The sequence below is a fragment of the Cenococcum geophilum genome (assembly GCF_001692895.1).
Source record: "Cenococcum geophilum 1.58 unplaced genomic scaffold K441scaffold_32, whole genome shotgun sequence".
In the NCBI taxonomy this organism is placed as follows: domain Eukaryota; kingdom Fungi; phylum Ascomycota; class Dothideomycetes; order Gloniales; family Gloniaceae; genus Cenococcum; species Cenococcum geophilum.
This window is the reverse complement of record NW_027137590.1, coordinates 1,882,949-1,896,446: the sequence shown is the minus strand read 5'-3', so window position 1 is coordinate 1,896,446 and position 13,498 is coordinate 1,882,949. Positions and strand designations below refer to the sequence as shown.

Genomic DNA, 13,498 nt, shown 5'->3' with positions numbered 1-13,498 from the left:
GAGCTAATAGTGGGAAACGGTACCAGATAGTATGCAATAGTATTAGATAGTATATAATAGTATAACAGGTAGCAGAATATGGTAGAACTTAGTAGGTAACGCGCTCTAGCACCATTATATCACCCCCCTTCCCCCCCCCCTCCTAAAAAAGCCTGCCCTTAGGCGTTGTCTAAGCTCCTTATTATCGTCTAAATTGTTATAGTTATCTAACCCCTCTTCCCAGCACTTAATCCAGCTATTTAACTTGCGTAGTAGTTTAGGGAGGTTAGGGTAGACTAGGTGGAAGTCCCGTAGCTTATAGGGGGAGTACTTAAAGTTAGATACGGGATACCATTTTAGGTCTTTGTCGTGGCCTACCTAGCTTATATAGTATTTTAAGACCTTACGGTCCTTTTTAACCTCTAGGATTTTTTTTAACTTCCTATTCTTTATTCTCTGTAATCTAGATTAGTAGTAGGGGGTTATTATATTACCTAGGTAATAGATTATCTATAGCTTTTTGTAGCCGGTTTAGGGAAAAGACAGGGTAGATCCTTATTAATTCTGGTGGCTTAACCTTAAAAGAGTATCCTACTTTTTAAGGAATCTTATATGGGCTAGCTATTTAATGGTCTAGCTTGCGGCTCGGCCTCTAGGTTTTTTAGTTCTTTATTAACACCTATACCTTATCTCCTACTTAGAAGTCTACCTTATAATAATATTAATTTACATTGGACTCCTTTTTCTCTTACGCCTTTTTTATAATTGTTTAGGCGGTCTCCTAGGCTCTATATATTCTCTTAGTAAATACCTAGGCCTCTTTACGGCTAAGGCATTCGCGAGCCGTAGTGGGTTTAGTAGGCCTATCCCAATTAAAGGACGTTTAGGGCGTATACCTATTAAGTAGTTTAAATAGCGATATCCCTATACTATTATGGGGGAGTATAAGCTGTGCGTAGTCTATTATAGGTAGTAATTCTAACTAGCTATCCTAATAGTAGTCTATAAAGGGGCGTAGTCGCTAGTTAAGATACTGGTTTATAATCTTAGTTTGGCCGTCTATCTAAGGGTAGAATATAGTAGAGAGTTTAATCTTAATCCTAAGGATACGGCAGAGTTTGTTCCAAAAATCTAATATATACTGGGGACTATAGTTAGAAATAATTGATTTAGGGGCACCGTAGAATTAATAAATGTTATTAACGTAGAGGTGGGCTATATCCTTCGTAGTTGTAGTCTTAAAATAAGGGAGGGAGACGGATTACTTATATAGCCGGTCAATCACTATAAAGGCCGCATTATGGCTATAGGCGTCCTTTAAAAACGACTTAAAGTCTATTATAATATATTACTAAGGGCGTTCTAGAATAAGCAGTAGTTATAACTACCCAGGGGTTTAATCCCTAGGAGTATCTGCGTATTTATAAGTGTAGCAGTTTCTAATAAATCGTTCTATATTAGATAGAAGTCCTCACTAGTAGCAACGGGGCGCTAGTAGTTAGTAGGTCTTATCTTAACTAGGGTATACTATAGAGACTTAACAGTAGGCTTTACGGATTAGCTCTATCTATAGGTTATTAATATCTAGAACTATAAGCCGTTCTTAGTATAAAAGCAGTCCTTCTTCTATTTTTAAATTAAGGTTACCTTTTATAGCTTAGTTGCGGAGGGCTTTTAGGAAGTTAGCCGTGCGGTTTATAGTTAGAATGTGGTTAACTAGCCCTATTAGTTTATCTAAGACTTCTCCCTCTAAAGGTGCTAACTTATTCTTATCTTTAAAAATCTACAGGTTAAGCTATTTAGGGTAGAGAAGGGCGCGCATCCGGTATTAGGTCTTTAGCTTATCCTAGGGTTTTACGTCTTATTCCCTTCGGGTTAATATATTAGCTTTAATATTTTATTTACTAAAACGATATATAATTATAAAGAAAAATTAGGAGAGTATTTTGGCCTAGCGGGCTTATTATCCAGTAAATTACTTTATAGTTATAAAGTACTTTAGGGCTTTATAATCCGTATATATTTTAATCTAAGAGTTAGTGCCTTTAAGCTCTACGCGCTATTAGGATAACGATCGGATAATAGCTAGCATTTCTTTATTATATACTTTATAGTTACACTTAGCTAGGTCCATTATTTTTAAGAAAAAGGTAATAGGGTACTATTTACTGTCTAGATGTAGCTATAATAGGATTCCCGCTATAACTCCGTTAGAAGCGTCCGTTTCTAGCATTAATTTAAGGTCTAGATTATAGTAATAAAGGATTAGAGTAGAGATAAGCCGATCTTTTAACTCCCCAAAGGCTTCTATATAGTTATTATTAAAGATAAAAGGCGTATCTTTCCAGGCAAGTTGTATAAGAGGCTTTACTACTATTTTATAGTTATGGATAAACTAATAGTAAAAGTTATAAAAGCTAAGGAAGGACTAGATCCCTTTTATGGTATAAGGGGGTTTCTAGTTACGGATTACTTCGACCTTCTTTAGATTAACTTTAATTCTATCTATAGTAATAATAAACCTAAGATACTTTATACGCTTTATCCTAAATTTATATTTCTTAATATTAACTTATAAGCCTACGTTCCGCAGTCTCTTTAAAACCTTCTTAATATAAACATAGTGCTCTAGTTCGTCGTCTAAGTATATAATAATATTGTCTAGGTATACCGTGCAGAATTTGTTAAGGTAGTCAAATAGGACATTATTTATATACCTTTAGTATATAGCAGGCCCATTTGTAAGTCTAAAAGGGAGGACTTTATATTTATAGGACCCATAATAGGTACGGAACGTTATTAAGTCTTTAGAAGTAGGGTTTATTTAAATTTAGTAGAAAGCCTAACGGATATTAAGTTTAGTAAAGATCTTTGCCCGGCTTAGACGTATAAGGGTCTTATTAATTAAGGGGAGAGGGTACTAATCCTTTTAGGTAATAGCGCTTAACTTTTAATAGTTAATATAAAAGCGTAGGCCTTTGTTAGGCTTTTTTATAAATAGGATAAGTAAAGTAAAAGGGGCTTAACTTGGCTTAATAAACCCTTTATTAAGATTATTAATTAAGTACTACTTTATTACTTTTAGCTTGTCCATTAATTATTAATAAAGGGGGCTAAAGCCTAGCGAGTTATTAGCTTCTAATTAAATCTTATAGTTATATATCCGGTAAGGTAGTAGCGTATTTAAAGCCGTCTTTAAGAATGCGTCCTTATAATCTGCATAGATAGTAAAAAGGAGGCGTTTAACTAGTTCCTTATTGGTTTCCTTAGCTAGCTTTTTCTCCCTATTATTAATAATTTAATTAATCTTATATAGGCTTGTTATAAGGACCTTATTATCTTTCCGGTATATATTAAAGTAAAACGCTATAGCGCTAATTACGGCAATATCTACTATAGGGGGGCTATATAATAATAAGGACGTATATAACCTTAGGGGCTTCTAGGGTATTAGCGTTATTGTTACTCCTTTTAGCTCCTATCGCATCTTTTAGAGGTTATCCCTTATATCTTATCGGTACGTTCTTTTCTATACCAGTTAGATCTACGCAATTTAGACACCGTCTATATTACTATCTATCCTACTTCCGTATATAGAGTCTTCGTTAACTATAGCGCTTTAAAAAAGTATCTTTATTAGTATAAAAGAGTTCCTTCTAGCCTCGCAATAAGTATCTTCTTAGGTAAAGGCTAGGTTACAATTAGTTACATCCTACTAATAGGTAGGGTTAGCCTTTGCGGCTAGTGTCTTACGGTTAGTTTAGATTTCCCTAATAAAGGAGGGTAATTTTGGTCTATCCTCCGGCTAGACAAACTATCTTTACTATACATTTAACTAAATATTAAAGTAAGATATCTATTTTTAGTTAAGGATTATATTATATAAACCTAGGTTTAAAATACAAAAGGAAATACTATATTAGCGTTGTCTATTAAGGAAAATATATAACTTTAGGATATAGGTAACCAGCTTACCGACTTAACCATTATAGCCTTTTACTTAAATAGGCTTCTCTAGTAGGGTAGCTTTTATATTTAGAAACTTGGCAACGTTAATTATATAGGCAGTATTTATAAAGGCAAAGCTATTTGCTTTAGTATTAATAAGGGCAGTTAAGTTAACTCTATATCTATTTTAAGATACTATATATAGAACCGTAAAGTGTTTTCCACCTATTAACTAACTTAGATTAATCTCTTTAAAATCAATAGGATACCCTAGGGGGGAGTCTTTCCCTAGGGTTCTTTTTTTCCCAACTCCTTAGACGTTTCTCCTTCCTCTATCTCCTTAATATCGCCTATATTCTTTAGCTCTAGGCAGGATAAGGTAAAGTAACCTTCTTTATCGCAGTTATAGCATATAGCTAAGGTAGGGTCAATTAGGGTATTATAACGAGTACTAGTTAGGGGTATAGTATATAGCTAGTTAGGCGGGGCTTACCGGTGCGTAGATATAACCGCTTTTAGTATAAGAGTGGTCGTAGCTTATCTTCCTACTCTAGCTCCTATAGGTATAACTAATAAGTTTTAATTATTTTAGGGTCACTTCTGCCGATTAGGGCAGGTATTAATTTGCTTTAGTTCTAAATCTAATAATAGGAAATAAGTTGCGAGTCTATTATATATAAGAAAGTTATTTAAGGTTATAGCGATCTTCTCTTATAGCTGGATTATTAGCTTATTGTATAGGTCTAATTAGTAGTTCTTTAGGGGAACCTAGCCTTCTCCTATAAGGTATAGGAATTAAGTCTAGAATTTAATAAAGGGTTAGTTTAGTTTTATTATTAGGTAATTATAGTTATACTAGGTATCTTGTACTTTATTTAGGTTAATATAAATAGTTGCTAGGTGCTATATTATCTTATTAATAAATATAAATTAGATAGGGGAATTGTCCTCAAACTTGGCTTAAAGGTGCCGTTAGGCGTCCCCAGTAGTTTAACTAAAGAGGTAGAGTATTTTGGCTTCTTTAGAAAGGAAATAGTTATAGTTAACACGGAGCTTTCTTTATACTTAAATCCTCTAATTCTTAAAGGTAGGGTCTATCCTATTAGATAGTAATTAGGGGTTAAAGAACTTAACGGACTTTAATTACTTCATTATTATATCCGTTCTCCCTAGTATATTGTATTTAGTAGAGTAAACAGGTTAGCTAAAACTTTAAAAAGGGGAAGCTAGGCTATTTTATAAGGCCGCGAGGCTTTCTAGGATCTCCTATAGGGTCTCTTGTATATTCTTTACCTTAAGATAATTAGCTTTCTAGCTGGCTATAAGGGCGCGAATCTATTTGTGTATGTCTATAACGTTATTATTACCTTTAATTTCTGATCCTAATTGGATCTTAGGTTCCTCTTAGGTAGAGGTAGCTCTCTTAGATAAGAACCTATATATTTATTCCTTAATTAAAGTTTAAAATAAGCTAAAGCTTAGCCTTAAGTATAAAACTATAGGAAGTATAGAATACTAAAAGCTTAGCTAAGAAATTATAAATAAAAGGTAATATTAGAGAAATACGCTATTAGAAAATATTAAGAAGAATTAGGATAACGAATAAGCTATAATTAATATTAAGCGGCAACTTTCTAGGATTATATTTAGTAAGGATATTAAAGTAACCTTAAAATCTAGTAATAATAGGTTAGTTAAATATAAACGCCTTATTAAAGTAATTATAATACTACCTAGCATATTACTAGAAGATAAGATATATAGACGCAATAACACTATTAATACAGTTGTAGATTACTGCAATATTAAGGAAGGCAGAGTATATTAGCTAAGTTATTGCTAGAGATAGTCTAGGATAAGTATCGCCCTTAGCTAAGTTAAGATTAAAGAAGATGCTAAGATTTTAGAAGCGGCTAAAGCGCTAAAGAGGGTAAGGTCATCCTTATATAAGGAGAAAAGACTAAAAATATACTTTATCTGCCTTAGGAATAAAAAGCTTGTAATTAGTAAGCGCATATATAGGTTTTATACTCTAACGACTCTTATAAAGCATTTCTAATAAGTGTATCTCTCTAAACTCCTAAAGTAGGGTAAGATTAAATATAATATTTATAAAGTAACCCTTGAGCATAAAATTCATCTTTAGAACTATGCGTATAGTATATATAGGACCTTTTCCTAGTCATTGCGCGCTTATCTTATTATTCTTTACTACTTTTTATTTTATTTTAGTCTATTATTATCTAATCCTATTCTAGTATTTAGTAAAATAGATATAATAACTAGGATTTTATAATTCGTCTAGGGGGGTAAAGGATAAGATAAAGGGTAAGGTAAGGGGTAGCTAATAGGGATAGATAATATAGTTACTATATAATATCTAACGGACCGACTATAAATAAGATATATATTTAAATTTCTTAGATTAACTTCAGTGGAGAAAGAGAAGTATTATATAATAATTTCCTACCTAAGCCGATCTCCTAAGCTATATATCTTTACTAGCACTTTTTATAATAAAGTATATAAGGGTAATTAGGGTTAGATAGATAACTACTATCATTAATATAATATATAAACTTGGCGCTGTAACTAATATTATAATAGGCCCTGGTCGTGTAGAGAGTATAAAGATAGTTATTAATATTTTTGCTTTTACGCTTAGCCGTAGCGTACCTCGCCTTGGCGGATTAAAGTAGTAATTCTGTTTATTATAGCTAATATTAGATAGCTTAAAGTTTCTATATAAAATTTCCTCTATATCCTTAGATATAGTAATTACTGTCCATATAATACTAATAGCGAAATCGCTTATAACATCCAGCTCTATAAAGTCCTTAAGTTTAATAAGCTCTTTAATATACTTGGCCGCTATTAAGGTAATTATATTATATAATACTAAGTCGCCCGTTAGGCTAAAGACATCTCTAATAATATTAGGGAACCTACCTATAGACTAGCTAGTTCCTAAAATATGTTGGATTTTTATATTTACAAGCTCTTTTAGCTGTAGTATATTGTAATAATTGGTAATTATATTAATATAGATGTGGTAAAGTATAATATAGGCCGTTATCGGCCGTATTGTTATGTCTTTATTATTGCTACCGCTACTACCTAGTTTGGATGGCGATAAGGCATTAGCGTCGTTAAGTTACGCTACCTCTAATTCTATAGATTAAAGCTTAAGTACGGATAAATTAGATTAGCGTGCGAATATATCCCTTACCTTAGCCGAGCTTTTCTATACTCGCAATATTAGATCCTTACTCCTCCTCGCTATTATTATAGTTCCACTTATATATAAATTAGATTATTCTCTTAATAGTGCCAGAATTAAACTTGTTAATATTTATAATATTAGTCACCGCCTCCTACCTATTAGTTAGTTCCTAGTTAGGGTTAATTTTACTAGATATTTAGTTAGCTTTTACCTAAAAGCCTCTATTATAGGTAGCTGCAAGTATAGGAGATTGGATGTATATAATCGCTTTATAGACTTTAAACTCTGGCCCCTAGTATATAAGTTTTAAGTTGCTATATTTCTCGCTATCTATAAGCTACGCTAAGCCGAGTAGAACATTTTTAGATAACATGTTTTATTAATTTTCTTTCCTAGTTCTACTTTTAACTATATCTTAAGCAATATTTAAGGGTATAATTTAGTATTAAATAGGACAATTAAGAATAAGAACTCTGCTTTATTAAATGTGGCTCTAAAGCCTCTATATATATATTAAGAAGTTATTATTAGCTTTATCTAATCTGCGACGGATTTAGTTAATTAGTTAGAGCTTTAAATATTAGTCGCTTAACTAAGGACTAATATAACCTCTAAAGTTTTAGGTCGATATTTAGCTTATATATATACTAAGTATTTTCCGCTACCTCTCTACTTAGATAAAGCCAGTTATATAACTAAAAAAAACCCTACTATCTATATCTAGTAAATATATCGCGTAGGTTAGTTATAGATATAAGGGCTTTTAAGTTATTCTATATACTAGGTAGGGTAGTATAAAGTATAGATTTAATATAATATAGTGTTATAGAGTAAGTATAAGCGGCGATAATATATAGCAAAGTAGATATTATTAAGCTATATATATAAACTATATAATAAGATTAAAACGTTACGTAAGAAGAGAAGGTAGGAAAACGGGGAGAAAGGGTATATATTGTTAACTTAGTTACTTAGTCAACACGTGCACAGAGTAGGGTGGGATTTAGGTCCTAGTAAGACTTAATAGTAGCGACTTAGTTAATCGAGGCACGAGTACAGCAAGAGGGATGCGCAAGCCTATACGATTAGTAGTTTATAAACGAGGATCTAAAGCTAGAAAAAGGAAAGGAGATAAAGGGCGGCGCCGCTTAACGTTATATACAATCCTCTAGTTACGTAACAGCAACTATCTAAAACTGTATAAAACTATCTGCGACTGTTTATAATTGTCTGCAACTATCTATAACTATCCGCTATAATCTACTAATATCTATTAGTGCCGTAATATTACCCCCCCCCTCCTAAAAAGCCTGCTCTTAGGCTTTATACGTCCATATTATGTCCATAGGGTATTTTTATCTTTTTACTTAATAGGCAGCTTATCGTCTTCGCTATTTTAGCACTCTATTTACTTGTTAAGGTACTTTAGGGGTCTAGATTTATTAGGGTAATAATTATAGAATTTCTAAAGCTTATAGGGACTACCTATAAAGTTCTATATAGGGTATTAAGTAGGGTCTAAGTCGTACCCTTTCTAACTAATATAATATTTTAATATTCCCCTTATAAGCTTATAGGCCAGTATTTCTTTAATTTCCTATTTATTATCGCTATTAACTTAGATTGGTAGGGGAGGTTTATTCTTTTATCTAGGTAATAAGTTGTTTACGGCTTTTTGTAGTTTATTTAAAAAGAAAATAGGGTAAACTTTAATTAAATCTGGGAGCTTTACTTTATACGCGTTGCCTATCTTCTTAAGAACCTTATACAGTCCTACTATCTAATAGTTTAGCTTATAGCTAAGTCGTTCCGTCTTCTCGTTCTTTATTATAACCTAGACTATATCTCCTACGGTAAAGTTAGGCTCTCGCCTATACTTATTCGCCTACTATTATATTAATTTCTAGGCCTTTTCTAGATTTATACGGGCTACCGTCTAGGCTTCTTCTAAGCGCTTAGCGTACTACTAGGCTTCCTTATAAGATAGTTTTTTGCGTATAGTCTGGGGTCCTTTTAGTCTTTTCTAGTTAAAGCTTATATAGGGTAAGTAGCCCATTTCTAGCTAGATAGGGGCAAATCCTATAGAGTTATAAGGTAGGGTCGCTTAGGGGTAGTCTATTAGGGGTAGCAGTTTAGCTTAGTTATTTTAGAAGTAGTTAATAAAGGGCCGAAGTCTCTAGTCTAAGTATTAATTTACAATTTCCGTTTAACTATCTATTTAGGGGTGGTATACTATAGAAGGCTTTAGCTTAATACCTAAGATCTAGATAAACTTATTCTAGAAAGCTAAAATAAATTACGGCCTATAATTGGATATAATAGTATTTAGTAGTCCGTAAATTTAGTAGACGTAGTAAATATATAGTTAGGCCGCCTCTTTAGCATTAATATTCTTATAATAGGGGATTAAGAACGGGCGCTTGCTAAAGCGGTTAACTAGAATTATAACTATATTATATCTGTTATAGTCTATAGGTAGTTTATAAAAGTCTATAAAGATATACTACTAAGGGCGTTCTAGTATTAGGAGTGGTTTTAATAGTCCTAGGGTCTTATCTTATAGAATTATAAATTTACAGCAGTTATTACAGTTCCGTATATAGCGGTTAATATCTATAACTATTTTAGGCTAGTAGTAGCGGTCGCCAATAATCTTATAGGTCTTATTTTTTTTAGAGTAGGCTGTAAAGACCTAGGTATAAGCTTCGGCAATAAGCCGGGTCCGTAAGTTCTATTTTTTAGCTACTACTAGCCGTTTCTAGTACTTAAGTAGTCCGTTTTTAAGGGACTATAGGCTAGTAACGTTCTTTACCTTTTTACGGTACTCCTATAGAGAGGGAGTTGTTTAGTTAGCCTATAGTAGTTTATTAATAAGGTTAAGTTTAAAGGAGTTAATAGGATATATTTTAGCGCCTAAGGAGTCTATATTTAGTTCTGCCCGTATTTAGGGGTTAAGGTATTTTAGTTATAGTAGCGTCTAGGTCTATAATAAGATCTTTATAGCCATCTAGTCCTTTAGGTCTTACTTACGTCTTATAAGAGCGTCTATATAGTTTATAGCGCCCGGTCTATATATAATTAAAAAGTTAAACTAAAATAGGGTATTCGCCTAGCGTGCCTATTAGGCTATAAGGGCCTTAGTTATTATAAAGTATTCTAGGGCCTTATAATCTAAAACTACCTTAATTAGATTAGGGGTCCCCTCTAGCTATATACGCCAGTGCTAAAAGCTAGAGATAATAGCTAGCATTTCTTTATTATGGATATAGTAGTTTAGCTTAGGATTTATTATAGTCTTTAAATAGTATATAATAGGGTACTACTCTCTATCTAGTTACTTCTAGGAAAAAAACACTAGCTATCGCGCTATTTAAGGTATTAGTTTCTAGTATTAAGAGCCGTTTTAGGTTAAAATAGGCAAGTAGGGGAGCTAATACTAGCCGTTTCTTAAGCTTATTAAAGGCCTGCCTATATATAGCGTTAAAGTAAAAGGGCTAGTCTTTTCTAGTAAGACGGTTAAGAGGCTAGGTAATTTTACTGCAGTTCTTAATAAAGCGTTAGTAGAAGTTATAAAAACCTAAAAATAATTATACCCCCTTTACGGTCCGTGGGGGTGCCTACTAGTTAATTACAGCCGTCTTCTCTAGGTTGGTTTTAATTCCGTTTATACTAATAATAAAACCTAAGTATTTTATATACTTAATATTAAACTCTAACTTCTTAATATTAACCTAGAGGCTAGCCTTATAAAGCCGTTATAGGACTTTATAGACGTGCTTCTTATATTTTAGCTCGTTCTTAGAGTAAATTATAATATTATCTAAATAGGCTGTATAGAAGTCGTTAAGGTAATTAAAGAGTATATTATTTATATACCGCTAGTATATAGCTAGTCTATTAGTTAGTCTAAAAGGGAGTACCTTATATTTATATATTTTGTAATAGGTCTAAAATATAATAAGATCTTTAGACCTAAGGTTTATTCTAATTTAGTAAAAGGCCTAGCGGATATTAAGCTTTATAAAGACCTTAGCTCTACTTATTTGGGCTAGAGTTTTATTAAGTAGGGGTAATGGATAGCAGTCCTTACGGGTTATATTATTTAGCTTATAGTAGTTAATATAGAAGCGGAGTCCTTTATTTAGCTTTTTAATAAAGAGAATACGTAATGTAAAAGGGGCTTAGCTAGGCTTAATAAAGCCCTTATTTAGGTTATTAATAAGATACTACTTTATAGCCTATAATTTAGTAATAAACTGCTTATAGAGGGGGCTAAAGCTAAGGGTGTTTTTCTTACCCTACTTAATCTTAATCTTATAGTTATATAGTCGGTAAGGTAGAAGTATATTAGACGCTACTTTAAAAAAATATATTCTTAAATTTTTAATGTTAATAGGGCAGCTTTTATTCTACTAGTTCCTTATCTATAAGCTTACTTTCTTATCCACTAAGCTTATTTCCCTTTTCCTTAATTATTTAATTAATTTTATATAGTTAAGCTTATTATAAAGGTAATAGTATTAGGCTAAACTAAGTTCTAGTAGAATTCTACGGCACTAATATAGCAGATATTAACTAGTGGGAGATCTACTAGTTTTCTTATAGCCGTTTTTTAAACTATATTTTGCGGTTTAGGGTTTATAATCCTTCTTAGCTCCTATTTTATTTTCCGTAGATTATCCCTCCAATTTATTAGTTTAGTATAATGTCTAATATCCCTTACTATTTTTTGTAGCTACTTAGGGCCTAAGCTTTTTATAGGGGGCTTTTCTAAATTACTACTAACTTCCTAGGCCTTTAATGCGGGTAGCGTAATATAGGTAGTTTAGGGGCGATATAGTATACGGATCCATTACAAATTAAGCTATATATCTTTCTCAAAGGCCTAGTCCCTATACACAGTATTAGCCTAGTAAATAGTATTAATCTAGGGCCGTACGAGGTTTTATAAAGGAAGGGGTTAAAGGTAGGGTTTTAGGCTAGATAAGCTGTTTACTCTATACGTTAAGCTATAGGCCTAAATAGGCTAGCTATTTTCGCCTTAAGATTATATTATAGCTACTTAGGTCCGTAATAAGGAAGGGGATATTATACTACCTTTATCCGTTAACACGGAGGTAAATCTATAAGATAGTTATAATAGGTAGCCCTATCCACCCATTATACCTATAGATAGGAATTAGTTTAGGTAGTTCTTTAATAGGTATATTTAGAAAGTTAGCTAGCTTTATAGTATATTAGGTGTCTATTAAGGTAAAAGTATTTACTCTAGCGTTAGCTAAAGCAGAGGTTAAAACTTAGTATTTATTGCGGAATAAAGTATAAGGGATAGTATAGCTTCTTTTACTAACTAGCCGACCTAGATTAACATCTAATATATTAATCCCTTTTAACCCTAGAGAGAAGTCTCCCTCTAGGGTTCCTTTTTTTTTTATAACTTTATACTATCCTCCTAGATTAATAAAACCTTGTCCGCTTTTACGCCTATTAGGCAATCCTTTATATAGTAACCTTTCTAACCGTAAAAGAAGTAAGCTCCTTAATTACTAAGGGCCTATATATAGGGGTTGCTATATATAGGCTAAGTATTTACTAAACCTATAGCAGAACTAGCCGCATAGCTAATTACTAAATTGGTAGCGGGCTATACAGGCGGTGCTGTAGGGGTTTCTAATTATATTAGGGTATTACGGGCCGTTCTTATATTACTTATAGTTTAATTTAAAGAGTTTCTGGCTTTATACCGTTTAGCATATACCTTAATTTAGCGGAGGCCTTAGTTAATAGCTAAGCACTAGTCTATAAGTTTCTTTAGCGTCTATATAGTAGTAAAAACTAGCAGTACGGCTCGCTGTAGGTCTAGGGTAAGCTTATTAAATAGGTCTAGCATTAAATCTTTCTAAGGAATTTAAGCCTAGCCGGCTAGGTATAGAAAGCGGTTTTAAAAGGCTAAGAAGGTCTCTATTGTTTTTATATTTAGGCTTTTATAATTAAGTTAGGTATTTTATACTTTAAAGGGGTCCTTATAAATAGAAGACAGGTAAATAATTATTTCTTCTTTAGAGAGGAAAGGATTTATTAAGTCCTATATGTACCAAGGACGTAGGTACGTCTATACGTCCCTACTAGTACGGCTAAAGATATAGGCTATTTTAGCCTAAGTGGTAGGGAAGTGGTCCGTATTAACTTTAAGCTTATTCTATAATTAAAGCTTCTAATTATTAAATATAGGGTCGGTTCCATCTATAAGCAATAGGGGGTCCATGATCTTTACGGACTATAATAATGCTAATGCTATATATTGGGCTAGAGCCTTAAGAACTATAGTAAGTCTCTAGGTATCTAATA

The 13,498-nt window shown here is 32.5% G+C and overlaps 1 protein-coding gene across 1 annotated transcript; it reads left to right on the top strand.

Annotated features, from left to right (window-relative positions):
* Positions 1–5,536: 5,536 nt before the first annotated feature.
* K441DRAFT_570857 (uncharacterized protein) lies at positions 5,537–5,755 on the top strand (the record flags this gene model as incomplete). Its single annotated transcript, XM_067643948.1, has 1 exon — positions 5,537–5,755. A coding segment is annotated over one exon (219 nt), but the record flags the coding sequence as incomplete, so codon positions are not given.
* Positions 5,756–13,498: the final 7,743 nt, after the last annotated feature.